The sequence below is a fragment of the Cebus imitator genome, unplaced genomic scaffold (assembly GCF_001604975.1).
Source record: "Cebus imitator isolate Cc_AM_T3 unplaced genomic scaffold, Cebus_imitator-1.0 Scaffold9, whole genome shotgun sequence".
In the NCBI taxonomy this organism is placed as follows: domain Eukaryota; kingdom Metazoa; phylum Chordata; class Mammalia; order Primates; family Cebidae; genus Cebus; species Cebus imitator.
Window position 1 is genome coordinate 4,835,499 of NW_016107324.1, and position 27,420 is coordinate 4,862,918.

At 37.8% G+C, this 27,420-nt stretch overlaps 1 protein-coding gene across 4 annotated transcripts in view; it reads right to left on the reverse strand.

Moving 5' to 3' along the window:
* The window catches only part of CUNH8orf34 (chromosome unknown C8orf34 homolog), a 440,182-nt gene that overhangs the window by 136,948 nt on the left and 275,814 nt on the right, over nt 1–27,420 (reverse strand). For 3 of the 4 annotated variants that reach the window (XM_017544836.2, XM_017544830.2, XM_017544819.2), the window contains one exon: nt 25,454–25,589. In XM_017544836.2, the coding sequence (XP_017400325.1) occupies nt 25,454–25,589 (136 nt within the window). The remainder of the gene's footprint in view (nt 1–25,453; nt 25,590–27,420) is intronic. The other variant, XM_017544823.2, reaches the window with a different exon arrangement.

The window sequence follows — 27,420 nt, forward strand, 5'->3', positions numbered from 1 at the left end:
TAGGTGTATGAATCTATCTCTGAGCTCAGAACTTCATTCATAGCTCAGAAAGATGGATGGAATAGCAATATGAACATTACAATGGCTTACTTGCAAAAGCTGCCAGCATCATGCCCAATATTATTGTTTTTCTGGTAATTCCCCACTTGTTCCCCTCATGGGATTTTTATACTGTAAGAAAATAACATTCTTGTGAGCCATTCGACTCTCTTTTTGAAATAGACTAGAATACAAATAAGTAAATGGGCACATAAAACATGAATATGTAGTTACTAATATCAAGTGAGAGCTCATTCCTGCTTAACCATTTTTGTTCTTGCTAAGGGATCATTTTTTTAAACACTCTAGTATTTTTAAAGCAGCTTTCAGTTTACAGCACAATTGAAAAGGAGGTACAGAGATTTTCCCATGTACTCCTGCTCTCCTCTCTAACATTCGTGCACAGCCTATCCCATTATCAGCATCCCCCACCAAAGTAGTACATTTGTTACAACTGATGAACCTACATTGGCATTATCATCATCCAAAGCAGGATGAATTTTTTAATTTTCAGAGTTTAAATGGATATTTAAGATAAGTTGTTAGTGTTTTATTCCAATATAACAAATTACCACCAACTTAATGGCTTAAAAGAATACTCATTTATTATCTCATAGTTCTGTAAGTCAGGATTCCTGGCGAACTTGTCTAGGTTCTCTGCTTAGCATCTCACAAGGTCAAAATCAAGTCATTGGCTGGGCCAGGGTCTTATCTGGAGACTCTGAGGACGAATCTACCTCGAGGCTCATTGGAGATATTGGGTAAACCCAGTTCCTCCTGAGGGAGCTTCTCCTTGCTGGCTGTCAGCCAAGAGCTGCTCATGGCTCACAGAGGCTGCCTGCTTTCCTTCCTCTGGCCCCCCTCCATCTTCAAAGCCAGTAATGGCACCTTGAGCCCTTCCGTGCCTTTCTCTCCACCCATCAGCAGGAGAATGCTCTCTGTAAAGGCTCATCGATTCAGTCTGGCTCATCAGGATACTCTTTCCATCTTCATGTCAGCTCTGCCATATAACACAACACATTTTGGGAGAGCACTTTTAGAAATTCTGCCTACCAGGTCATCTTGTCCAATCTTTTACTCAACACCAACTCTCCACCAGATAGTTATTTGGCAACTGCTTGAATATTTCAGACAACAGAGGCTCACACTTGCTAGGACTCAGCCTTTCCATTTTTCTGCCATGTCAGTGGTCCCAGTGTCCCTTCCCAAGTTGAAGGAAAGCCTGTGTATTTTTTACTTTAGTGCCAGTCCTGCTTTTTTGAGCAACAAAAATAAGTATATTTTTTCTTCCATGGAATTGCCCTTCAAATATGCGTAACTCTATTTATTCTTTTCCAGTATAAACTCCCTTAAATCCTCCTATTTCCTTAAATCATTGGGCTCAGGAAAATTTTGTATTTCTCCTGTGTTATACAACTTGGTACTTAGACCCAATGGCAGTTTTATGGAGGTTCGAAATAAAAATATAACAACACATTTATAAGGTTAAATGTAGTAGCTATATGTTGACACTTTCAAAAGGATTTTTCTTGATTATTTAATATTTATATTATTTTCTAGAATTTCTGAGCTCTCAATTATTTCTAAATTACTAGATATCTGTCTCCCAAGACTTTGTGCTTTGCATTGTTGGATGTTTCATAGCAGCATTTCATTTTCTCCTCTGATTTTATTTTTCTGAATTAAAGTTTTTGGAAAATGATTCCATTTCATATTCTCATGAGCTCTCTTTCAAAGTGTACTGATCACTTTGACAGACAATTCAGTTTCCTTCATCCTAAGCAGAAACATTTACCCTGGACTGTTTTATTTTTAGTCACCTTATTAGCCCTCTAGTGACCAGAAATTGGCTTAAATCGAAGTACCTATTCACTTATTAAGATAACTGACTAAAATATTGGTGTAAATGCCTTACAGTAATAACTAAGAAGAGTTAAAATAGACCTAGAATACAGAATCATAGGCCAGTTTTTGGAATCATAGTCATTGAGGTATTTATAACATCAAGCCTCTGGGAATTCAGCTTAGATGAGGTCTTATTTCCTCTTTGCCCCGAGTTAGTACCACAGCTTCTTGCACAGCGTAGGAATTCAACAAATATTGATTGAATTTCATCAAGTTTCCATAACAGCTGCTGCTGGACTTAACAGGAAAATCTCGTACTGAAGTGAAAAATAATCTATAGCCACTGAGATAATTAAACTGTTGACATTAATCTTTGGCTTAATGAGTCACTTCCTAAAATTTAAATTAAGGGTTTGGAAATCAGAGAAGATATCTAATTTGAGAACCTTTGATCCTTCTTTGACTTGATTCATTTTTAAAAGAAAAGGTAAAAAATATCTCCATGAAGTTGTTTTTACTTGTCTAGCACATAGGCATTTGATAAACATTAAGTAATATACACATTTTGACGGACCATGGAAATATAAAGCCTCTGACTTCATTGTTTTAAAGCCAACAAGGCTTTAAATAAATAGGGATTGTCCTTTTATTTTATTTGCAAAATATAATTAATCAAATTTTGACTCTAGAAGGTTTATCGTATTTTGTGATAACTATCAGGGTAAGTTCTGTGAATTCTCTCCTTTAGCAATTAGAATAATTTTTTTCTGCATGTAAAAGCAAATCCCTTTTAAAAAGTTATATTTACATGTTATAGTCATATAGTAATCCATTTCATAAATAGATGTATTTTGTTTTTTAATATGCAAGATGATAAGTAAATATTAATGAGGATAAAAATGGCCCTTTCCTGACCAGATTCAAGCCACAGCATTTTGAAAACTTTAAAAGGGAAACAATCCTTTTAAATGAAAATGAAGGACTAATCAATTCATTTTTTCTAAACTTGTTTCTTTTTATATGTAAACCAAATAATAATTTGGAGTACACCTACACAAGAAAAACACGTGCAAGCAAATTTTACTGAAAATCTAAAAGAGACAAATACAATTCTGCAGAAGGGTCGATTTGTTATGATTTCCTGCTCAGTTCATGAATGGCAGAGCCACTGCCTTACGTTGTGTGGCCACCAAGACAAGGTCTAGCATATTGGATTTGCAGATCAAAATGTGTTTTGTTTGTTTTTCATATGTACATCTTTGCCTAAAGCAATTACAGGGAAGTAGTTACTTGGATGGAAGAATTTCTGCCTTTTTAATAACTGAAAATCCTTTCATTTTCCTTTAAATAGCAATATCTATTTAGATTGTCCACTCAAAATGGGCAGACATAGCCACAAATTTATTCTCACTGCTTGTTCATGACAATAATAACAAAGTCATGGGATAGTTTCTTATGAAAAATTCAGCTCACTATGCTAATATAATAGCCAGCTATCACACAGTCACATTATTCCTTCACCTTCTCAGCCTCCTCCCCATCCCTACCTTCTTCTAAATTGTTGGTAGCAGCAGAAAAGAAAAAGCACCTGTTCTGGAGCAAGGCTTCCTGGTTAAATTCCCCACTGTGCTACTTATAGCTTGTGTGGCACTGGGTACCCAACTTCTCTGATGCTCTCAGGATTAAATGAGTTAATACATAGAAAGTTTACAAAAATACCTGCCATGGAACATACTCTATAAAAATTACCTATTATTCCTAATTTTCAAAAGTAATATGTCTCATACGCTAGCCATTAATTTGTTCGATGATTTGGTAATTATATGTGTTCCAGGCACTGTCCTCAGTGCTGGAATTGTAGGCGTGGACAACACAGACAAGACTTCTGATTTAATGGAGCTGGTATTCTAGCAGACGGAGATCCAGGAGCATGGAGTTAAATCAACCAGAAGTGATGACACGTTGAGAAAAAAGGTGTCCTAAAGGGAAGGAGTGTGACAGGGTTGGGGTCATGAAAGGTCTCTCTGATGAGGTGACATTTGAAATGAAGGAACAGGAGATGAATAAATAGGTCTGTGTGGAGCCCACATCAGTCAGGAGAAACAGCAAGTGCTGAAGAAAAGCAAGCCTGGAATCTAGTTGACATGTTAGAGGAAGAGCTCTAAGGTCATTGTGATTGCTGGTTAGGACCAAGGGGAGAGTGGTACAAAATGATGTGAGAGAAGAAAAGGGGCAGCATCAGTACCCACAGTCAGTTAACCAGGATTTGGTCCTCCTGGTAAATGTGGTATGGGACCTTGGCTTCAAAAATCACACCCAGCTGCCCGTATACAACAATGCATGAAAGCTGCAGCTGGAAGGGAGGTAGTTGTTGGGAAAGGAACGTTGAATATCTCATGAATTCCTTTAGGGAAGGCAATAAAATGGAGGGATGGTATCTAGAGGAAATTTTTACCCCCCTCTATATACACAATAGCTAAGTCTCTAAAATATCCAGATAATCCTCACTGCTTCCTACTGCCTGTATACATGATTTAAAGTTGCCAATATTTCCACCTGTATTTCGAATCAAAATTGATCTACAAAGACATACCATAAATATTTTTATATTAACTCACTCAAAGAAATGGGCTATTCATGACACAAATGCGAGTTTCAGTTTGATGATTTTTTTTCCCCAACCTTCTGACATCAATAAATTGAACCCAGATTTTTCTAGATAAATCTATGGGAGAAGAGAATTAGCATTTACAATATAATCTGTTCCCTGAGTATCATGTTATTGGATAATGCTATTATAAATCTTTCTAAGTTCTAGGTATTCTTTCCACTCTAAAAACATGGGATATTCTAAAATCTGTATTAGAAAGCGTCTAATACTAACTTTCTCTAAACCATCTGAAAAATAAATTGTCTCCCATCATATAATACTTTTTTTTTTTTGAGACAGAGTCTCACTCTGTCACCATGTGCCAGGCTAGAGTGCAGTGGCACAATCTCAGCTCACTGTGACCTCCACTTCCTGGGTCCAAGCAATTCTCCTACCTCAGCCTTCCAAGTAGCTAGGACTACAGGTGCACACCACCATGCCCAGCTAATTTTTGTATTTTTTTTTAGTAGAGACGGGGTTTCACCATGTTGGCCAGGATGGTCTCGATCTCTTGACCTCGTGATCTACCCGCCTCAGCCTCCCAAAGTTCTGGGATTACAGGCTTCAGCCACTGCGTCCATCCTATATAATACTTTTATAGCAGATGGGCATCGTGAACTGCAGTGAATTATGAATCTCCTAGGGAAGCACCTACTCTACCACCAGCACATCCCTCTCGTGAATGTAGCCAGGCTTGCTGTGGCTTCCTTGGTGTGCTCTCTGTGGATGGACTAGGGCACACTAAGAAAGGGGCATGTGATTCAACTTGTTACAAATGAACAGCAGATTACAGATGTTCTCAATGTACAATGGAGTGACATCCTGATAATTTAGCTTAGCCTACCTTAAACGTATTCAGAACATTTCCATTAACCTACCGTTTGACAAAATCATTTAACGCAAAGCCTACTTTATAATAAAGTGTTGAATAGCTCACGTAATTTATTGAATACTATACTGAAAGTGAAAAATAGAATGGATGTATGGGTACTTGAAGCATGGTTTTTACTAAATTTGTATTGCTTTTGCACCATCATGTTGCTGTGTAAAGAAGGCCTAGCACGACTAACTCCATTTTGATCTTCACCCCCTCACCCTTATGCCATTTAGGTTAATTGCTTTTGCTGATCTCTGCATATTGGCCAAGCTAACTATGGGAGAAATTTAGTCTATAGTTTAACTTTAAGACAAGGATGATAATAGTCCCTTCCCAAAACTAACCCCTCAGGAGATAAGGAGGGTATATACACAAGTGACAATGTTATGTTAAAGATTTATAGGAACACTATGACCTGACCAAGGAACAAGAAGTTTCATAAACTCTTCAGACCCTCACTGCCACCCAGATGTCTGTGGTCATTGACTGCCTCTTGACCTCAACCCCACTCCTCTTTCCCCTTCCTGTAACATAAAAGAGGCCTAAAATTCATATTACGATGGTTCTTTAGGACATTAGTCCACTACCTTTCAATTTGCTGGCTGTTTGAATAAAAGTCACTTTCTTTGCCCCAACACTTTGTCTCTAAACTTATTGTCTATTGTACAGTGAGCAATGTGAGCGTTGGACTTGGTTACAATAATAAAGTCAAAAACTCATAAGCTGAACCATCTTAAGTCAGGGACCATCTATACTAACAAACAGTAATCCAATTCTTTCATTTATGCTGAACAACAAACAATTCTAAAAACCCTGTGGTTCTAGTTATAAAACTTCAATTATCTGTTTGGCACTTGTGAGGCTCCTGACACCTAAGAATCCTCATTTTATAGAACATAGCAGGGGTCCTCTGGCTCCAGAAGATTTTCCCAGGGATGATGCCTGACTCAAATTCATGGCACTGATGTCAAGGTGATAGAAAATAAGAACTTTTCTCCTCAAGTTCAGACATAATATTGAATGTAACTGGTGGACTCCAGCGGAATTTTTCTCTGGGAATTTAGATAAGATTTAGTGAGACAGCAAGATGTGTAGAGTAGAAAAAATAATTTTCTCTTTTATCTTCCATGAGTTCTGAGTCTTTTGTTAATTTCTAGCAAAACAAATTAACAAGAGAAAAACACATAGAAGTTTAGTAACATGAGTATCTTCTGTATAAATGGGAGATAACCCAGGTAAATGAGCAAATCACTTGAGTAGATTTCAGAGAGTTGTCTTCAGGTTTAACTAATATTCTCTGAAACAGAAAAGAAGGATGTAGGGAAAAGCCTAGTTAAGATGAGATGATCTGGACAAACAAGAATAAAGTTTTTTAGGCAAATCGAGGTAAATCCCAACTCTATTAAGAGTTTCTAGTGATTTAGTCATATCCCTTTCTTCCTAGTACAGAGAGAGAGAAAGAGAGACCCTCACAAATGGAGATTTTCTTTATAAATGAATATTTCAATCAGAAAGGGTAACTTCTACGCTTTTCGGAACTCAAATTGTAGACTTTGTCAAAACAATCAGCTCAAAATAATCTCTATGCCACGAGGCATATTTCGGTGGCATACTGCTAAGACTCAGAAATAGTACTCCAAAATATGGTGCTTTGTCGTGATGAGTGCTCTGAACTAACAATGAACTAAGGTCCTCTGACCTCCTGTCCTTCTGACTCTTGCTCCACTTTCTCCCCAAAAGTTGAAGAAAAGGGGATTCCTATGAAGTTCCCTTATCTTCCTAAAGTTAGATTTTCTCCTGTATCATCTGTTCTCATGCTGCTAATAAAGACATACCCGAGATAGGGTAATTTGTAATTTAAAAAAAGAGGTTAAATTTACTCACAGTTCCACGTGGCTGGGGAGGTCTCACAATCACGGTGGAAGATGACAGGGAAGGAAGAAAGACACATCTTACATGGCAGCAGGCAAGAGAGCTTGTGCAGGGGAACTCGCATTTTTAAAACCATCAGATGTTCTGAGACTTATTCACCATCATGAGAACAGTATGGGGGAAACTACCACCATGATTCAATTATCTCCATCTGGCCCTGCCTTGACACCTGGGGATTATTATAATTCAAGGTGAGATATGGGTGGAGACACAGCCAAACCAGATCACTTCTTAAAGGAATTCAATGTCTTATACCCCCTTTCTAGGACTCTTGTCAACTAGGAAAGACTATATCACAGGAGAAGAGACTAAAGGTTGACATACAGATTGTCAATAGCATCACCTATTCTTCTGAGGGCTGCTCCCAAACAACTATTATTACCTGACAGACTTTTTATCTACGTAACAAAACAACCTTTGTTTGCTGTGCCTTTCCTCCCAGCACCCTTTCATAAACTGTTGCCACTTTCCCACCAAAGCCCCAAGTCCTATTCCTTTCTGCAGCTCAGCATGTTATAAAAACTTCAGTCCTTCAAACCAGGCTGGCCAACAAGGTAAAACCCCATCTCTAATAAAAATACAAAATTAGCTGGTGGCAGGTGCCTGTAATCTAAGCTACTTGGGAGGCTGAAGCAAGAGAATTGCTTAAACCCAGGAGGTAGAGGTTTCAGTGGGCCAAGATTGCGCCACTGCCCTTCAATCTGGGCAACAAAATGAGACTCCACCTCAAAAAAGAAAAAAAAAGAAAATTTCAGTCATTTGGCTCTTCTTCAAGTTTCATATTTTGTGAGACTCCCAGACATATATATATATATATATATATATATATATATGTAATTAACACAGTTTTTCTCCAGTTGATATTTTACTGTCAGTTTATATCATAGACTCAATTATTAAGCCTTTAGCGGGTAGAGAGAAAGTCTTCCTTCTCTCCTATAATAGTCTTTGTTCTTCTACAGTCATATTTTTGGGTGGTGTGTCCTAAGCCCCTCACATTGAAAGGAGTTAGCAAGCTTGCTTTAGGCAGACAGTAAGGAAAGGGTCCCCAGAGAATCTCCAACTGCCCCAAAAGTGCTTATACCAGATGTTTTGTGCAGATAAGGGAACTTGTACAAGGGGCTTGCCTAAACATGACCACACCAGACTAAAGGCTTGCATGAGCACTAGGGAAACAGGGTAGAGCCACCAGGAATTTGCACCTTATACAAATAGAGAACCCAGTCCCATCAGCTTATATATAAAAGCCCTGGTATTCAACTGGTAAGGGGCAACCGGCAGCCTGCTTTTAGGACTCCTGTCTTTGCTAAGAACTTTCCTATCCCTTAATAAAAAATTCTACTCCATTCACTCTTTGTGTGAGTCCATACCTAATTCTTCCTAGAAGTGAGAAAAGAGCCTGGACCTAGCTGAACTAAGGACTTAAGGAAAGGTGAGTAAAGTGTGAACCCAAAAAGAAACCTTTCACTTTCATTTCCAAGCCTTCCTGTCTTCAGACTTTTCTGAAAACAAACAGAGCACCAGGTATCTGTTAGTCAGCTAAGAACGAATGGCACAGTTGCAGAGTCTGCCATCTGCTTCCCGTGTCTGCTGCATATGCATGCTGCATCCAATGGTCACATGGGGTGGGAATGAGCCCTGGTCGCTGCCCATGCCCCAGGGCAGTCTCAGGAGTTAAGGGCTCAGCGTGGCCAGCTGTCCAGCATTTTCCACTCATTGTCTCTTCTCATCACATTCCCACAGAGTCTTTCCTCCCCAGGCCAAGCCAAAAGGAGGGTACAACAATTAAGAGTTTCTCTCCCTGTTGGAGGACGGGTTCACAGCTGAATTCTACCAGACGTACAAAGGGGAGCTGGTACCATTCCTTCTGAAACTATTCCAAACAATATAAAAAGAGGGAATCCTCCCTAACTCATTTTATGAGACCAATATCATCCTGATACCAAAACGAGGCAGAGACACAACTAAAAGAGAAAATTTCAGACCAATATCTATGATCAACTTTGATGCAAAAATCTTCAATAAAATACTGGCAAACTGAATCCAACAGCACATCAAAAAGCTTATCCATCACGATCAAGTCAGATCGATTTTTCTAAGTTGTTTTCAGAGTTTTGCAGCTGCCCTCACCAATAAGTCAATCTTCGTAGGTTTATAGAAACCACTACTCAGAGCAGATGCACTGGGAGTGTGAGGACATCTTTAGCACCTGCGGTAGATGTAGTACTGCGGTTTCTCAGGCTGTGCCTGCAGCACCTAGGCCCTGGTGGCTGGCTGGAATCACCAGGCACAAGCCCTTCAACGTGGTTCTGTCTGAATAAAATTTCTCATGCCAATAATATTTTACTCCTAGAATTTTTAAGCTCCAAAAGAACAATTTAACTTTAGGTTAATAAGAAATAGCCACAGGCCAAGGAATTGAAAAGCAGTTTCCACCTAAAGTTTAGGGGCCTAAGGCTGGATACTCAGCATAATTACCAGTGCCTACATTCTAGAAAGATGGAAATAGGGTTAGTATCATCCTCCTTACAATTCATACACGGAGCTTTTAATCTTGCTGGTGTTGTTGTGGGTTTCCCGCCATCCCCTATACATATGCTCCTCAACTTATCTGCCTATTAACCCATAATTAATGGAAAATATCATAAGTCAAAAATGCATTTAATATACCTAACCTCTTGAACAAGCTTAGCCTCACCTATCTTAAATGTGCTCAGAACAGTTGTGTGGCTGACAGAGAGCTGCAGGTTGCTCCTGCTGCCCAGTATTGCAAGAGAACATCATTGTACCATAAACCTCTAGCCTACAGAAAAAATCAAAATTTAAGCTGGGTGCGGTGGCTCATACCTGTAATCCCAGCACTTTGGGAGGCTGAGGCAGACAGATTACGAGGTCAGGAGTTTGAGGCCAGACTGACCAACATGGAGATGAAACCTTGTCTCTACTAAAAATATAAAAATTAGCTGGGCGCGGTGGATTACATGCCTGTAATCCCAGCCACTCAGGAGGCTGAGGCAGGAGAATCTCTTGGATCTGGGAGGTGGAGGTTGCAGTGAGCTGAGATCATGCCACTGCACTCCAGCCTAAGTGATAGAACGAGACTTTGTCTCAAAACAAAAACAAAAAAAAAAGGAAAAAAGAAAAATTTAAAGTACAGTTTCTACTGAATGTGTGTGGCTTTCACACCATTCTAAAATTTAAAAATGGCAAGTTGAACTATTGTAAGTCAGGGAACTTCTTTACACAAAATCAAAGATTTTGTATTAAATGCTTCTAACTCACAATGGGAAACAATATTTTATACTAAAACTGAAAGATTTATTGCCTTATTTTAATTTTAAAAAATAATTATGTGGTTTACCTTTTAGTAGCTGGCATAGCTATTACTGAATGTAATACTGAGAATGTGGGCCTGTCAATTGATTCTTGTAAGAGTTTAGATTTCTGCACTAAAATTAAATCCAAAGCTAATTTATAGACTATGTAAATACCTAATTATATCTAAAGCTATATTCACATTATATAAATACGATGAAAACGTGAGTTTTCAATGACATGTATTGCAACAAAATGGGTACGGAATGTAAATAAACACTAGTGGTTTTTACTAAAGCTTCTAGAAAATCCAGACAATCTGGAAATCATATACTTGGAAGATTTTTCCATGTAAATTTTTCAGATATGCACTAAAGGTATTATAGCTGACACATTTTCCTATTATCTTTCAAAAATGGAATTTTACTCTAGTTTCAAAATATTCTTTATTGACATTAAAGTACTTGAATTTGGCCGGGTGCTGTGACTCACACCTGTAATCCCAGCACTTTGGGAGGCTGAGGCAGGCGGATCACTTGAGGTCAGGAGTTCGAGACCAGGTTGACCAACATGGAGAAACCCCATCTCTACTAAAAATACAAAAATTAGCCAGGCATGGTGGCACATGCCTATAATCCCAGCTACTTGGGAGGCTGAGGCAGAAGAATCTCTCGAACTGGGAGGTGGAGGTTGCAGTGAGCTGAGATTGTGCCATTGCTCTCCAGAGCCTGGGCAACAAGAGCGAAACTTTGTCTCAAAAAGAAAAAGGCACTTGAATTCATCTTTTCTTTACAAGATAAAGTACGAATTTTGACCTAGCAGTGAAAAGAATTTTTCAGGCAAAACTTCAGGTACTTCAATATATTTGGTTTTGCCCTTGTTATTTGTCTTAAAATATAGAAATCATGGAGAAGTCGAGGTATTTCCTTTTTATATTTCCATGGAAAAATAGCAATCTTTCATATGCAGTGCACAAATAAAATTAAAAATGAATTAGATTAAGTACTATGTAGGTAAATCAATATATTTGATTATAAATGATGTATTTGTAGATTAAAAAAGCAATAAAATTATAAATTTTGAAGATCATACCTGGATTTAGTAATGTTGAGGCCCTGAATTATATACAAATGAATCAATAGATATGTTGTTACCCTTTTATCTAGAAAAGGAAAGTAAGTAACAAAGAGAAAGTGAACAAGGGTGGAAGGCAGTAAAAGATAAAAAATGAACCTGAAAAATAAAAGAAGCAATTGCTTTTCATTTAAAAGTACTGAGAAAATTGTCTTAGTCCATTCAGACTGCCCTATAACAAAATACCTTAGGCTGGGTAATTTATCAACAACAGAAACTTATTTCTCACAGTTCTGTAGGCTGGGAGGTCTAAATCAAGGTGGCAGCAGATATGGTGTCCAGCGAAGGCCTGTTCCTTACAGAGAGTGCCTCTGTGTGTCCTCACATGGAAGGGTGGAGAAGCAAGCTTCCTTACACCTCTTGTATAAGGACACTAATTGCATCTGTACTGAACAAATGCAGGTATCTTAATTCAAAATTGTTAGGAATTAATAATAGTATGAATAATATAAAGCAGAATTGCTTTAGCTCAAACAAAATTATATATATGTTCTTGTTATATAAATATGTATTAAACATTGTGGTTGGACCAGATGGTGGTGAAATAAAACCATAATATATAATTTTAGAGTATTTTTTGATTATTTCTATTTAAAATTGGGCCCTTCTCTCAGTAGTTGGCAATTTGCACCGAGAAGATTAGTGGCTATTACAGACTAAATGTATGTGTCAGCCTGAATTCTTATGTTGAAATCTAATCTCTAATGTGATGATATTTGGAGGTGGGGCTTTTGGAAGGTATGTAGGCCGTGAGGGTACATCCCTCATGAATGCAATTAGAGCTTCTACAAGAAGAGGCCAGAGAGCTAGCTAGCTCTTTCCACCATGTGAGGACACAAGAAAAAGTTTGCATTCTGCAGCCTGGAAGAAGGTCCTTACCAGAACCATGCTGGCACCCTGATCTCAGCCTTCTAGCCTCTAGAGCTAGGAGAAATAAATTTCCATTATTTATAAGCCACCAGTCTGTAATACATTTTTTTTTTTTATAGCAGGCAAACAGATAAAGACAGTGGCTAAAAGCAGACGCTTTTTAGGATATTAGAATGTAAATTAGCATTGATTTCAAATTGTAGGTAAACTGAAACAGTGGAACTGATTATTTGCCAGACAAGTATAGAAATTATATTGCTATACAGAGTAAGGTATTATGAATGACTCTGTAAGCTCTAAAACAAGTAACGTGGCTGCAAATCACTGGTGAAATCAATGTAATCTAAAAACAAAAGTAACCACATAGGACTTTAAAAATTAATTCAGGAGTTTTATTGTTTGCATAATTTTCTGTAAGATTTCCCAAAAGTCTTACTCCAGTTTTAAATTTTAGTAAATTTAAACTGCCCTAAGAATCTTGGGATATCTTATATATTACTTGTTCCATATTTTCTTGACTTGAAAACAAATAAATAATTGTACTTTGTCAGAAATAAAGATCTTTAGTGTAAAAAAAGAATTTTCTATTACAGAACCAAGAACTTAAGTGGGAATACCACAATGTTATAATTGGAGTGGAAATATCAATATAAAACAATGCCTTAAATACATATTTATTCAATAAAGTATTTTTGCCCTAATCTTTTTCACTAAAGTAGCCAAAAAGCAATGCCATTCCCACAATGCACCTTAATAAGCAGATTTTATTCTCTATGGTACACTTTAGCTAAGGGGAACCACGGATCCTTGGAGAAATGGCTAATTTCAAGTTTGGCACTGTAAGGCATAAGAGAAGCAGAAATTTATAATACTAGAAAACAGTTTAAGGTAAACATGGTTTCATAAAGGGGTACCAAGACAATTCAAGGCAGAAGGAATAATCTTTTCAACAAATGGTGCTAGAACAACTGGATATCATGCAAAAGAATGAAAATGGATCCCTGTCTCACATCATAGACAAAAATTAAGTCAAAATAGATCATAGAATTGAATATAAGTGGTAAAATTACAAAACTCTTAGAAGACCGCATAGGCATAAATATTTGGGAAATTGAATTAAGCAATAGTTTGTTAGATACGACACCACATGCCCAGGTGACAGCAGAAAACACAGATAAGTTGGACTTGATCAAAATGAAAAAGCTTTTTGCTTCAAAAGACACAATCAAAGAAGTGAAAATCCTTCGAATGGGAGAAAATATTTGCAAACCATGTATCTGATAAAAGTCTAGATACATAATATATAAATAATTCTTACAACTCAACAATTAAGAGACAATAGCCCAAATTAAAAATGAGTAAGGAATTGAAATAGTTACTTCTCCAAAGACGGTATCAACATGGCCAAATGTCAATCAACTAACAAATGAATAGGCATGGAGTACTGGCTCACCTTCCTCTCCTTTGTCCGGCATCTCACTCAAGGATGTATTGAGTAAAGGAAGTGTGAAGGAACAATAACAATTTCATTGTTTCCTTGATTGTCCAATATGGTTACTTCTGATTTTGTGTGTGATTCTATTACAATGCAAGGAAGTCAGTCCTTAGCACCCACTGGAAGGTTAATACTCTTCCCCTACCTGAAAATTGAGTGCATAGACTTTCTCCAGACAATACACCTATTTATTTTATTCTAGATTCAGGGGTACATGTACAGGTTTGTTACACAGATATATTGCATATTAGTGGGGTTTTGGCTTCTAGTGTACTCATCATTCAAATGGTGACCATTGAACCCAATAGATAATTTTTCAACCTTCACTCCCCTTCCAACCTCCCTGCTTTTGGAGTCCCATTGTTTATTGTTCCCATGATTATGTCCATGTGTACCCAGTGTTTAGCTCCCACTTCTAAGTGAGAACATGTGGTATTTTATTTTTTATCTCTGTATTATTTCACTTAGAATAATAGCCTCCAGCTTGTCCATGTTGCTGCAAAGGATGAGAAGGATTTTGTTCTTTCTCGTAGCTGCCAGCGTACTGTTTTCATTCCCTAATTTTAGGATACTTATTCTCTGGATGGCCTTCGGCATTTCCTAAATTTCTCTTCCACATATCACAGATATTCTCTAAAGTCCCAAAATCCTGGAAAAGGAGGTTACCCTGAATGAAGACCACAGCAAAGTCTTGAGTAACTACCTGGGGAAGCAAAAACATATCCTCAGCTCTGCTGGTATGAATTGGAAACCCTGAGGGATTCATAAACAGGCTTTTCTTGCTGTTGTTTGAGGCAGCTACTGTGACTAGGAAGATCACCTTTCTCTGTCTCTCACATCATCCATTTCCTTTACATCACAGTCTTGGGAAAGGGGTTTATGAAATGGATGGATGAATAGGTAGATAGAGTAAACATGTAGATTGTACATCCATAGAAAGAGGAATGATAAGGAAATCAACATCTCTATAATCAAGGTGATACAGGAGCTAGAAAGAATTATTTAGGTAGATAGTGAGGATAAAAGGGGTCCTCAGCATGGCTTTCCTTTAAACAAAACGCATCCCCCAAATCATTTATTTTCTAACAAAAAGCAGCTGTAAAATTGAGCTGCAAACATAGATAAGCAAGCTGGAAGCTCACACCGGTGAATGCAGGAAGCTGTGCCAATAGAAAAGGGCTACCTGAAAGCTGGGTATGTTCAACATGGAGGTCCCCTTTTCTTTGTCACCACGTATATAGTAGAGAACCAGGCAACACGATGCCGGCCAGGTAGAGAACCCACCTGCATAATAAAAGTTAGGGTGGGGTGGCCAGCTTCTTCTTGCTCTATGCAAATGGCACACCTGGGTCTGACCAATCATTTGTGCCCTATGTATATCAGAGACCATCCCCTCAAACTCATTTATAAAACCTCTGCATTTCACCAAGGAACTGGCAATGCATTTTCTCCAGGACCCCTCTCTGCATCCCTCTCTTCTTTTCTTTTGCCTATGAAACATCTGCTCTGATCCTCACTCTGGTGTGTCCATGTCCTAGTTTTCTGTGGCCATGGGACAATGGACCTCCAGTATCACCTCAGTCAAATGACACCACTTCAAAAGTTCCTCTGTTTATTCAGGTAAAAATCAGAATCAGTCTTAATATTTTACTCACTTGAACAACCCTTATGACTGTTTCACAGACCTTCAATTTAATATTTCTCTTTTTTTCTAGTACATAGTGTGACTTCTCTGGATTTAAAAGTATATTTGACTTATTTTGAGATGTATATGGCCAGTTTTTTCTCTTGAAATAGACTTTTTTTCAGAGTAGATTCTATGCTAAAAACTGAGGTAACCACTCCATTTCACTGCAACCCCATAGGCAAAAATTATCATCCCATGTTCATATAGAATATTGAAGTCTACAGAGGTTTTCTTTTTTTTCTGTAGGTTGTACAGTGGTCAAGCTGAGATTTCAGTCCTGATATCACTTGCTTGAAAGTACCAGCTGTTTGTCATATAACAAGAAAGGCTTTGAGATTGTGCCGGTGAGTGTGCACACATGTGCATACAAGGCCCTCCCTGCCCTACAAATCACAAAACAGCTACTAGAAGGAGCGGGGTTAAAGAGAATCTTGCATTGACTTACAAGCAAATGCACAGGAAAATGAAATTGATGTGGCCCCCAGTTTTTGGCTGGCATTTGTTATTCTCATGTCTTTTTTCATGCAGATCTTGAATGAACAATGGAAGCAGTATACCAGTACTTCTGAAGGTGAGGCTTTTTTCCACAGCAAGAGCCCACATAAAATTGCAATCAGTCACACCCGGGATGACGTAGCCATTCTAACATGCTTTATTTCCTCCCATGGCACGATCAAAATCTGACATTTTGGGTTGCACTTACTTGTTTGCATGTCTGATTCTAGCTGAAATACAAGCAAGTTCCTAGAAGGAAGAAGTGTTCATTTTTATTTCTAAAGCATATCACAGTATCTGACACAGAGTAGTGCTAGATAAATGCATTTGGATTCAAATTAAATGTTCCTGTCACTTGAAACACGGCAGTAGATGGTGCACTGTAAGGGAATGTGTTAACTTCTCTTCCCGGGTCCGCAAGGGGCGTGGTTTCAAAGGCAAGAACTTGCCAGAGGCCTGCCTGACCTGCCTTCTTTTCACGTCCCCAGTCCCCATCCGGAAGCTTAGAGGTCTTTGTCTAACTTTCGCACGCGCAATCGGGAAGGTAGACTGCCCAGGTGAGCTGCTTTTGTTTATAAAGCCCGTGAAAAGCTATGGGAGGACTGTGGGCCAAACAACCAATTTGATGTCAAAGTCAAAAAATCAATCACTCCAATGGAAGTTTGAAGGAACTCTTATGGGACAAGAACTTCAATGGGGCGGGACTAACTCCCAGATTGAAAGACCCCCGGCCCCTCACCTGTGCGGATTTTCCCTCTCTGGGAACCTCTCCCACGGCAGCGTGGGAGCTCGCTTGCTCTCTGTTTCTCTTTCTCTTCTCTGCCTTATAAATCGCTTTTCTGCAAAACCCTTTGGGTCAGATATTTACTGGAACGAGCCCACTGCACCTCCAAGGTCTCTTCCCCTATTCCCGGGCAGGGGAGCCAAAAACCTGAAACACCCGGTTACAATTGTGTACGTGACTCAAATGGAATCCCCTTCGCCTCTAGGCCTAGGAGGTCAGCTTTATGAAAATTTTCAAAATTTAAACAAGTAATAGTTATCCATTTTCATCCTTATCCATTTTCTTTCATGTCTGTTTTGCTCACCGTTTCTTCCCATGGGAAGTTGCTGAATATAAACGTATAAAATAGTTAAGAATAAAAAGAAAAAACACAAACCAAATGAAACCAAATATATGGCCATTTACATAGGTTTTCTCAAGTCAACTAATAAATAATCTAGACAATTTGAAATGAGTTCACATTCCTAAGACTTGACATTTATCTTTCTACCAGCATTCTGTCACCAACAGTGATGTACTTGTGCTTTATCAAATCCACGTATAACTAGACTCAATATTTTAATCCCATGATATTTAGGAGAAATGAAGAACAATCTTTGGTTGAATTACATGAGACAAATCAGTTAAAAAACAACAAGCTATTTAGGAACGAATTTCTCCTGGAATTCTCATGCTGTAGTTTCGGAGCCAGTATCACTGTATGTTCTCTATAATCCAATTTCTTTTAAAATGGCTTTCAGCTCCCTTTTTTGTTCACTATTGATGTTAAGCATGAAGGAATGCAAACACTTGCACCATCAAAAGCAAATAGCATCTTACCACCCGGAATGCCCTGGCATGAGTCCACAAAAACAAGATTTAACTCCTGAGAATGGCAGTGTGTAGACAGAATTAGTGGGTGGTCTTTCCAGAAAAATGGCTTATAAACTTCATTTAAATAGTCATTAGTGCCTTGCTATCAGCAGTTGTCTGCTGGTTAAAACAAAATTCAAGACATTAAATAGAGAATTTTAATGCAAAGCTCACAATTTTGCAAATTACAATTTTTTTAAGCCATGAAAGTTTTGCTGATAATTACTGATAATTTGACTTATTAACCTACCAACACTTTACTTTTTTGATATGACTTACTGTGTACTATGACTCTTAGGCAAGAAATGCAACTTGTTTTGCCTATATCGTTCAAGGATATGTAACTGTATTTGTGGAATCTTCCGTAAGTCCAGCCAGGACATTCATTGACTTTTTTAAACATCTACCTAATAACAAATAAACTCACCACTTACAAGAACCACTATTATATCCTATATAGCCAATGCTCTATTTACTCAAAATTGTTGTTTTATAGAGGCTTATTTCACTCATGATCTAAGGGCGAAAATAAGATGTTCTGGGCTAGATTCTTTATATATCTTGATGGTGAGTTACCTATTAGCCATGCGCTTTCTCACTTGCCAAATAATGTAATTTCTCTGTTTAAATTACACAAATTGCAGCAATGTTCACACCAGACTAAGGCTGTCAAGCGATATGAAATTAACAGGATAATTTCCAGCTTAAAAACACAAGTTATTTTGCACTTGTTAACCTCATGTAAAATATTTATGAAAAAAACTTATATTTTTCTTTATTTCTTATAACTATGCTAATCAACAAACTTGTTTTACATTCTTGCTCCCTTAATCGCCTTTTGGCACAGAACACTCTACAGACCTGTTTAATGTAGCCGGAATTTCTCTTTCCCTGATGCCTGGAAAAGTAGAAGTTCCTCCGCTGGTTGTGTTATCTCTCAAATCCCTCAGTCATTCCCAGTACAATGTGTCAGTCCCATTACTAATCACATCTTCCAATCAGATCCTGAATGAGAAAAATTCTTTGCAGATATCTCTTTGGCATAATGATTTCAATTCCTTTAAATATATACCCAGAAATGGGATTGCTGGAACATATAGTAATTCTTTTTTGACTTTCCTGCAGAAACTCCACACTTTTCAATAATGGCTATATTAATTTATTTTTCCACCAACAGTGCACAATTGTTTCTTTTTCTCTACACACTCACTGGTACTTTTTATCTTTCCTCTTTTATCTTTTTGATAACAGCCATTCCAACAGGTGTGAGGCAATAATGCTTTGTGGTTTTAAATTTCCCTGATGATTAGTGATGATTAGCATTTTCAGGTTATCTGTTGACCCTTTGTATGTCTTTTTCTGAGAAATGCTGATTTCAATCCTTTGCCCATTTTTAAACTGGGTTCTTTGTTTTCTAGTTATTAAGTTGTTTGAGTTCCTTATATATTTTGGATATTAGCCCCTTATCAGAGTGTGGTTTAAAAATATTTTCTCCCAGTCTGTGGATTGGCTTTATTCAGTGTTCCCTTTGTTGTACAGAAGCTTTAGAATTAAAATCAGCATGTCACAAGTTCATTGCAGCATTTTTCACAGTAGCTAAGTTATGGAACCACTGCAGGTGTCCATCATTGAATCAATGTATAAACAAAATGTGGTATATATACATAATGAAATACTATTCAGCCATTAAGAAGAAGAAAATTTTGTTATTTGCAACAGTACGGATGAACCTGGAAGACATTATGCTGAATTAAATAAGTCAGGCACAGAAAGCCAATACGCACAATCTCACCTATATTTGAAATCTAAAAAAAGCAAACTAATTGAAGTAAAGAATGGAATGGTAGTTACCAGAGGCTGGGGGAAAGACGACTAATGAAGAAAGGGAATATGTTCATCAAAATGTACAGAATTTTAGTTAGACAGAAGGAATACATATGTTCCAGTGATCTGTTGCACAAAATGGTGATTATAACAATAATGCATTGTATATTTCAATTACTAAAAAAGTAGATTTTAAGTGTTTTTATCACAAAAAAATAAGTATGATTAGTGATGGATTTATTAACTAGCTTGATTTAATCCTTCCATAAAATAAAAATATAACAAAGTATCATATTATACCCTATAAATACACAATATATACAATTACTATTTATTATTTTTAAAAAACCAATTAAATTTTTTAAATTAAATTATATTTAAAATTTATTTAACTTAAAATTATTGCTCTTATTGCTTTATAAGAGCAATAAGGTTCTGGATATACTATATGCAAACTCATGTTCAGACACTGTGACAGTAGGGGTAGACAGATTTGATACCTTTCCTCACCCATCATAAGGGTCACAGGTGACCCTCCTATAGCAAAAGACAAGGTAACAAAAGAAAAGCATAACAAATGTATTTAACCAAAGTTTTATGTGACACGGAGCCTCCACGAATAAAGGCCCAAAGACTCAGGAAGAGGAATTCTGGTTTCTATGTCTTGCTTCAAGGGAGAAAAAGTGGCAGAAGACAGGTAGAGAAGAGAAGGTCAGAGAGACCTTGCTTCTGAAGTCCTTCCAGTCTCCTTCAGTTCAAAGTACCCAACATGACAAAGTACCATATTTGGGTTAGCATGATCTGAGCCTCTGTAACCCTATGAATAGTTTACAAGCAGTGGAACATTTGAAAAAAAGATTAAGGAAAATGAAAATCTGAAGAGTGGACTACACTTTTTATATTAACTTGGTCATTGATGGGCTCTTTGCAGAAACCCTCAACATCATTTGAGTCTTATTGATTCTATATCAAGACGGTTGATAATATCTTAGTATTATAGTGTTATTTCAAGATCACAACATAACCATTAAGCTCATTTATTACATTTTACCTCCCTAGTTCAGTGAGAAAATGATTTCTTGACCTTGAAACTCTAAGAAACAACAACAACAAACAAAAACATTGCCACTTTACACTGTTTCATAGAACACAGAAATCCTGAAAGATGGACCAGAGATTTCTTCCCTGACCAGTCAGAAGTCTTAGGCAGAGAGAAAAATGTCAGGAAAATGAGGCTCCTTTTTACTCAATATCTTAGCAATTTAATGTGAGCTTCTCAAAAAGACAAGGAAAAAACTCAAAGCATTTTAAACTTCTCAAGTATTTACATGGTAATTATCCCATCCAGCTTCCCAGTCACCCTTGGAAATTATCTCCAAGGCTATATGAACTCCATCTCACAGTTAAACAAGGAGATTTTCTGAACTTTCCCTAAAATGGCATACCAGGTAGTTTAGAGTGTGGATGTCAGATCCCTTTTATCACAATCCAAAGCAGATTGTCTTTCTAGTCTACCTATGTGTAAACTCTTGAAAGGTGTCGGTAAGTAAAGTGATATAATTTAACATTAATTATCCTAAACGTTCTTACTCATCTGCACCACACTGTCTCCAATCCCTCAATATTTGGAATTAAATCCTGATTCCAAGGCTAAAATCCAATGTCTGGTTTTGCTCTATGAACTCTGAATTCTTCTCTCATCTGCCTCTTCCCCACAAAATACAGGGACCCACAAAGGGAGCAATGGGGATGGGCACAGTTCTCTAAATGAAGCAGTCATTTTTCTCCATGTTGGTCTGATCTGCAGCACTGAATTTCTGACTGGCTCACTGTCTGCATTCTGAGGGATTACCTGTCTCTAAAGGCTGCAGGCTTCTTGCCTTAAACGCCTGCCCATAACCTGACACTCTGAGACACTGATAGCCTGTACAGACAGGAGTCTGTATCTTCTGGCACCAGATCCTTCTCCCACTGGCCTGGAGCCTCCTTCACCTGCATTCTTCCAGACCTGATTCATTGCTTCTCCTTGAAGTTCTACCCGAAGGAGTTTAGAACATGTCACCCCAAAATATGCTGTTTTGGTATATTGATTACTTCAAAGTGAAGGCACTTAGAAAACAGCAAATGCTGAACTTCCCTCATCTGCCTAAAGACAGATTCTCCAAAAGGAACTTCATCATTACCATCAATCACCTCCCTGGGAGTTTCATTAACCAAGGAAGATGAACTTTTATCACAGGAGAGGGAGACTAGGAGTTGACACTATGCCCAGATAAACTTTCTCACAAAGTATCATCAATTATCCCAAAGACCTCTTCTTCTTTCTCCCAAAATCATTTCCTCTGCTCTAAGTTGTCTACATTCCCCAAATGCTCTCCCCTATGAAGAGGGTATATAAGCTCCTAAATCTCACTAGGTTTTTAGGTATTCACTTTTCTTTCCTGTGATGCCGCAGAGCTCATAATAAATCTGTAGATCTTTCCTCCTGTTAACCTGCCTGTTGTGAGTTTATTTCATAGAATCACTTATCAAATGCTTCGAAGGTTAAGGGAGAGTCTTTACTCCTTTACATGGTGTTCCTACAATTCAGAGGTTACAAACAAAGGCCTCTAGACTTCAGAAAGATAGTGTAAATGAATGACTCTAACCAGACAGACTAAAGTGCACTGGAGCATGACTGCTGGCCTCCAGGTCTAGAGCAGGAGGAAGCTACTACTGTGAAATCCTTCCAGAATATAGACCCAGGTTATCAGATGTACTAATTTTTAAGAGAAGATAGATATCCTTTTTTAATTGTGAAATTGGTAACTAATTGGTATGGCTTGAAAGTTTGTGTTCCCTCCGAAATTCATATGTTGAAATGTAACCCCCTGTGTGGTAATATAAGGAGGTGGGGACTTTGGCAGGTGACCAGGTCACAAGGGTGGAACCCTCATGAATGGAATTCGTGCCCTTATAAAGGAGACTCCAGAAAGCTAGCTCACCCTGCTGCCATGTGAGGACACCATGAGAAGACAGCCATCTATGAGGAAGCAGGTCCACCCCAGACACTGAGTCAGCCAGCACCTTGATCTTGGACTTCTCAGTCTCCAGAACTGGGAGACATAAATACTTGTCATTTATAAGACACAATTTATGGTATTTCTGTATGGTATTTTATAGCATCCCAAAAAGACTAAGACACTAATCAAGTGATATTTCAAAACATTATGTGGACACTTGATACAACCAGGCATTCACCATCATGCTTCAGTTTATGACTTCTACCTCTTATAATTGCTCAGCCCTGCTTATTGGTTATTGTTATTGCTGTAAAGCCAAGTCCTTGGTCTCTGACCCAGGAGTTTCATGACATTTCCTAGCATGCGTAAAACATTGGTAGACTAACATATAAAGTTACAAATGCAATAAAATCTCAGATTCTTTATAGTTCTTGACAATCGATACTTTTTTTTTTCTTTAAATTCTAGCTATGGTAGCTGCTCTAAAATCGACAGTCTAGAATCTTCCCTATGTTTTCACATTTATCTGAATCAATATGTTTCTCCTTTGCTTTTGAAAGTACAACAATGCCTTATTCTCCATTGAAACAGTCATGAATTTTCATCATTTCAAACACCTAAATCTCTTTATATATCATTGTTTTTATCTATTTTAGGCCTCTATCTTCACCTTCAGACAATAGCTTGGTGCTTACCAATAAAGCAGAATGACTAGTAGGCAGACTGTCAACCTGTGCTGCCTGAGTTTCAAACTGTTTTTCCACCTGTTGGTTGTATTACTCTGGACAAATTATTCAATCAATACATGCCTCCATGTTCTTATCTATAATATGGGAATAGTAATAATTAATTCTGAGGATTATCTGCAAATTAAATCAGTTTACACATTTAGTGTGTTTAGAATAGTATGTCGTTTATAGCAAGAATGTAATACATGCCACCAATTTTTTTTTTTTTTTTTGAGACGGAGTTTCACTCATGTTACCCAGGCTAGAGTGCAATGATGTGTGTGATCTCGGCTCACCGCAACTCCGCCTCCTGGGTTCAGGCAATTCTCCTGCCTCAGCCTCCTGAGTAGCTGGGATTACAGGCACGCACCACCATGCCCAGCTAATTTTTTTTGTATTTTTAGTAGAGACAGGGTTTCACCATGTTGACCAGGATGGTCTCGATCTCTTGACCTCGTGATCCACCCGTCTCGGCCTCCCAAAGTGCTAGGATTGCAGGCTTGAGCCACCGCGCCCGGCCGGCACCAATTATTATTCAGTTGAATATTTGTTGAAAAATTCTGTTATGTTCTGACTTTAAATGCAAGTTGTTTGTGATTTACAGTCTATTGTTGAGAAGCTGAATGATCATTTAGAGCTACTAATGTGCTTGGTCCTTTTGCAGTTCAGATCCTCAATAGATTAGAAAAACATTTTTTTTAATAAATTTTGCCTTTTGGAAAAACCACCACCTCATATCCCAGTCTTCTACAAATGACATGAAAAACCAAGCATCAACCCCTCTCCAGTCAAAATGTAAATGTACAACTATACTACAAAGTTTAAAACAAAGTGTCAAATATCTCTTCCACAGATGACTGTGTCCACTCAGAATGCTTAAATATTATCGTATACATATAAGAAGTTTTCTTCACAGTCCTACTAAAAAGTCAATCCACCAAATATTATTTGTCTGAAGCAATGTTTCCATTGCTGTTTTCTCTATGTTACGCCATTTCTCTTAATGGCCTAGAATAACATCCCCTGATTTTCTAAGACCTGTCCTTTCCATTTTTCTAAGCCCGTGAAAATTAAAATAAAACTTCCAAAGGAGTAAAGCAAAAGAGAAAGATCTACAAAAATCTGGTTTGATTTTCCTACACTTTTCCTCCCTCCCTATATCCAAGCAGCTAATCTCCTCTCAAACAGCACAATAGAACAGCTAGACATAAAGAAAAGGAGATAAAATTGGCCAGCCAGTACACTGTTCTTGCTAATCTGGACCATTTACATAAGGGTTAGAAAGCTTGTTTTATCATTTAAACAGGCTTAAAAGCCTCTTTGCAAATGAGATTTAGTTCCTACAAAAGAATGAATTCTAGCTATTTGGTGAGTTTCTGCTAGACCAGCACTGGGAGCTGACTTGGCAGTAACTACAAGCTACTTCTTTGGCCACATACGATATATGCAGAGATTGCTTCCAGCTGCCAAAACTGAAAAGTGTCAAGCTGATTAAATTCTTTCCAGGAGTTGAACAGGAAGAGGGGCAGGTTAAGAGGTCAATAATATCAGATCTTAAACTGTACCTGGCCAAACTCTTCCTCTATGCAGGTGCTTTAAAAGTGGCTTTGAATGTTCAGAGCCCTTAAAATTTCTTTGAAAGAGAACAGAATGGTGGACAGCAAATGAAATTCAGGGACAGAAGATATAAAATGGTCTCAAGCTGTGAAGTGAAGACAATCTGAAGTCTTTGATTCATTGTTGGTCTGAGTGGCACTGGGCACAGTATAAACTGCATAACTAACTCCCTAGCCAATGTTAGCACAAAAGATCACTGGAAGGAAAAGATGTTCTTTACACAGAAGAGTACAGTCTTTGCATCAAAATCTTAGATTTTAAAAATCAAGATCATGTTTATATATACTATACCTATTATGTCTTTTACCTGGCACACCTTGAACAGATGTTCAGTGTGACCTTGGCCTGAGGCTCAGCAGGGTAAGTAGGACGGCCTTGGTTAAATTTGCTCCCAGAAGGTACCAGGGTTGTTACTCCCTCCATTCTTAAATCATTAAGATCCTCTGTAACAACACAAACAATTACAGAGAAAAAGATTAACTCTAGTGGAATTGAGGAGAAAAGTTCATGTTTTCAGGTATCTGCCATTAGTTTGTTAAGCAAAACAATTTAATTCCCCTTTGCAAAAATTTAACTTCATGTATCGATTATTTTTCAAATTATTTCTAGACGTAGTTGGACACAAATTATATGTGAAGATTTACAAGAGACAAAATGGTAAGAGACTGAATATACAGAGAGTGAGCAGAGTACATATGACCACAGACCACTGACTCACAACCTCTGCCATACCCACCGGGGAAACCAAACTACAGCCTCTGCAGCAATCAGCCCCAAGTGGTCAAAACTTGGTCAATGATTGCCCGCTTTCCTATTTTTTGTTGTTGTTGTTTTCAACTCAGAGCCAACCACACAAAACCAAATATGTTTCAAAACCAATTGCATAAATCTTCCGCTTCTAATCAGTTTGCTTTCAGCTTTTCCATCAACAACCTCCAATCAAAATATAACTGAAGTCTTCCCGTTTTTCACTCTCAATGTTTGCTTTCTACCTTCACCTGGGGAGGACAGCAGTAAGCCTGAATAGTCATGCCCCAAAGGTTTGCTAAAGCCCACTTCTGTTTTTCCCAGGTCCTCAATCAAGAATGAAAAGACCTAAATTTTCCCTTGAGATTCAGTTCTGAAGCAATATGTAAATGATCTCCTACTTCATTCAGAGAACAAGGAAGCTTGTAAAAAGGATTCCAATTACTTACTCTCGGCTTTCACACAAAAGAGATATAAAGTTTCAAAAGATAAATCATAATTTTTCCAAGACTCTAATTCATTATTGAAGGCATAATGTATGTGAGAAGGAAAATCACTGTCTTCTGATGACTAAAGACCATAAAAATATCCTAGATCCCTTAAAAAACAATCAAGAGGATTGCATGTTTTAATCGGATATTACAAACAAGTGTCAAATAAATTGTTCTTGAGATGGTGATAACTCAGTCTAAATATGAACTGGCCTTTTGGAATCTGAGGAAGGCTTGTCAACAGACTTCTTCCATAGGCACTTCCCAGTGAAAGCCTTATTGTCTACTTGTGCATAAGGAAACTGGAAAAACACTTAGGGTTTTAACCCAACTTTATGAGAGTCATCAAAACGTATCACCTTGACCTGGTTACCAAAGCTTAGTCCCCTTGTTTAAGAGCCTAGGTGCCAATTTGAAACTTGGTGCTTCTGCAGAACTAGTTATAGACTCCCCTCTTAATCTCATGGTTCCTTATGCAATACAGACATTACTGCTGCCTCTGAACACATAACACTTTTCAGCCAGTGTTAAACACTCATGAGAGTTTGTTACTCTCTCCCTCTCACATTACTGTTCACCACTGGAACACCCTATTTTTGCTACTCTCCTGCCCCTACCAGAAGAAGTGAACTCATGATTTTCTTACCTCAGTTAGGAAACTTTCTGCACTTCAGTATTTTTAAAGGCTGCCATTGAAAACCCTGACTCAACATTATTTGTTGCTGGATCATATTTCAAACTTGAAACTAGAGATTATCAAGCAGGGTATTCTACCACTAATTTATGTGCCTACAAAATATAGTCCTCTATATTTACTCAGAGGTAAAATTCATCCAGATGGCAGAGATACTGTACTTACCCGAGTTTGTTAACTGGACAAAGACCTCAGAGTAAATATATATACAGGTACAATTTTTTAAAAAATACATGACTTTGGGATGCTTTGGAAACAAAGGGTTTCCTCTATGCTAGAACCTCCATCAAACATTGAGAAGATATTTAAAACACTTTTAGATATACTCCTGCTCCATCCAGA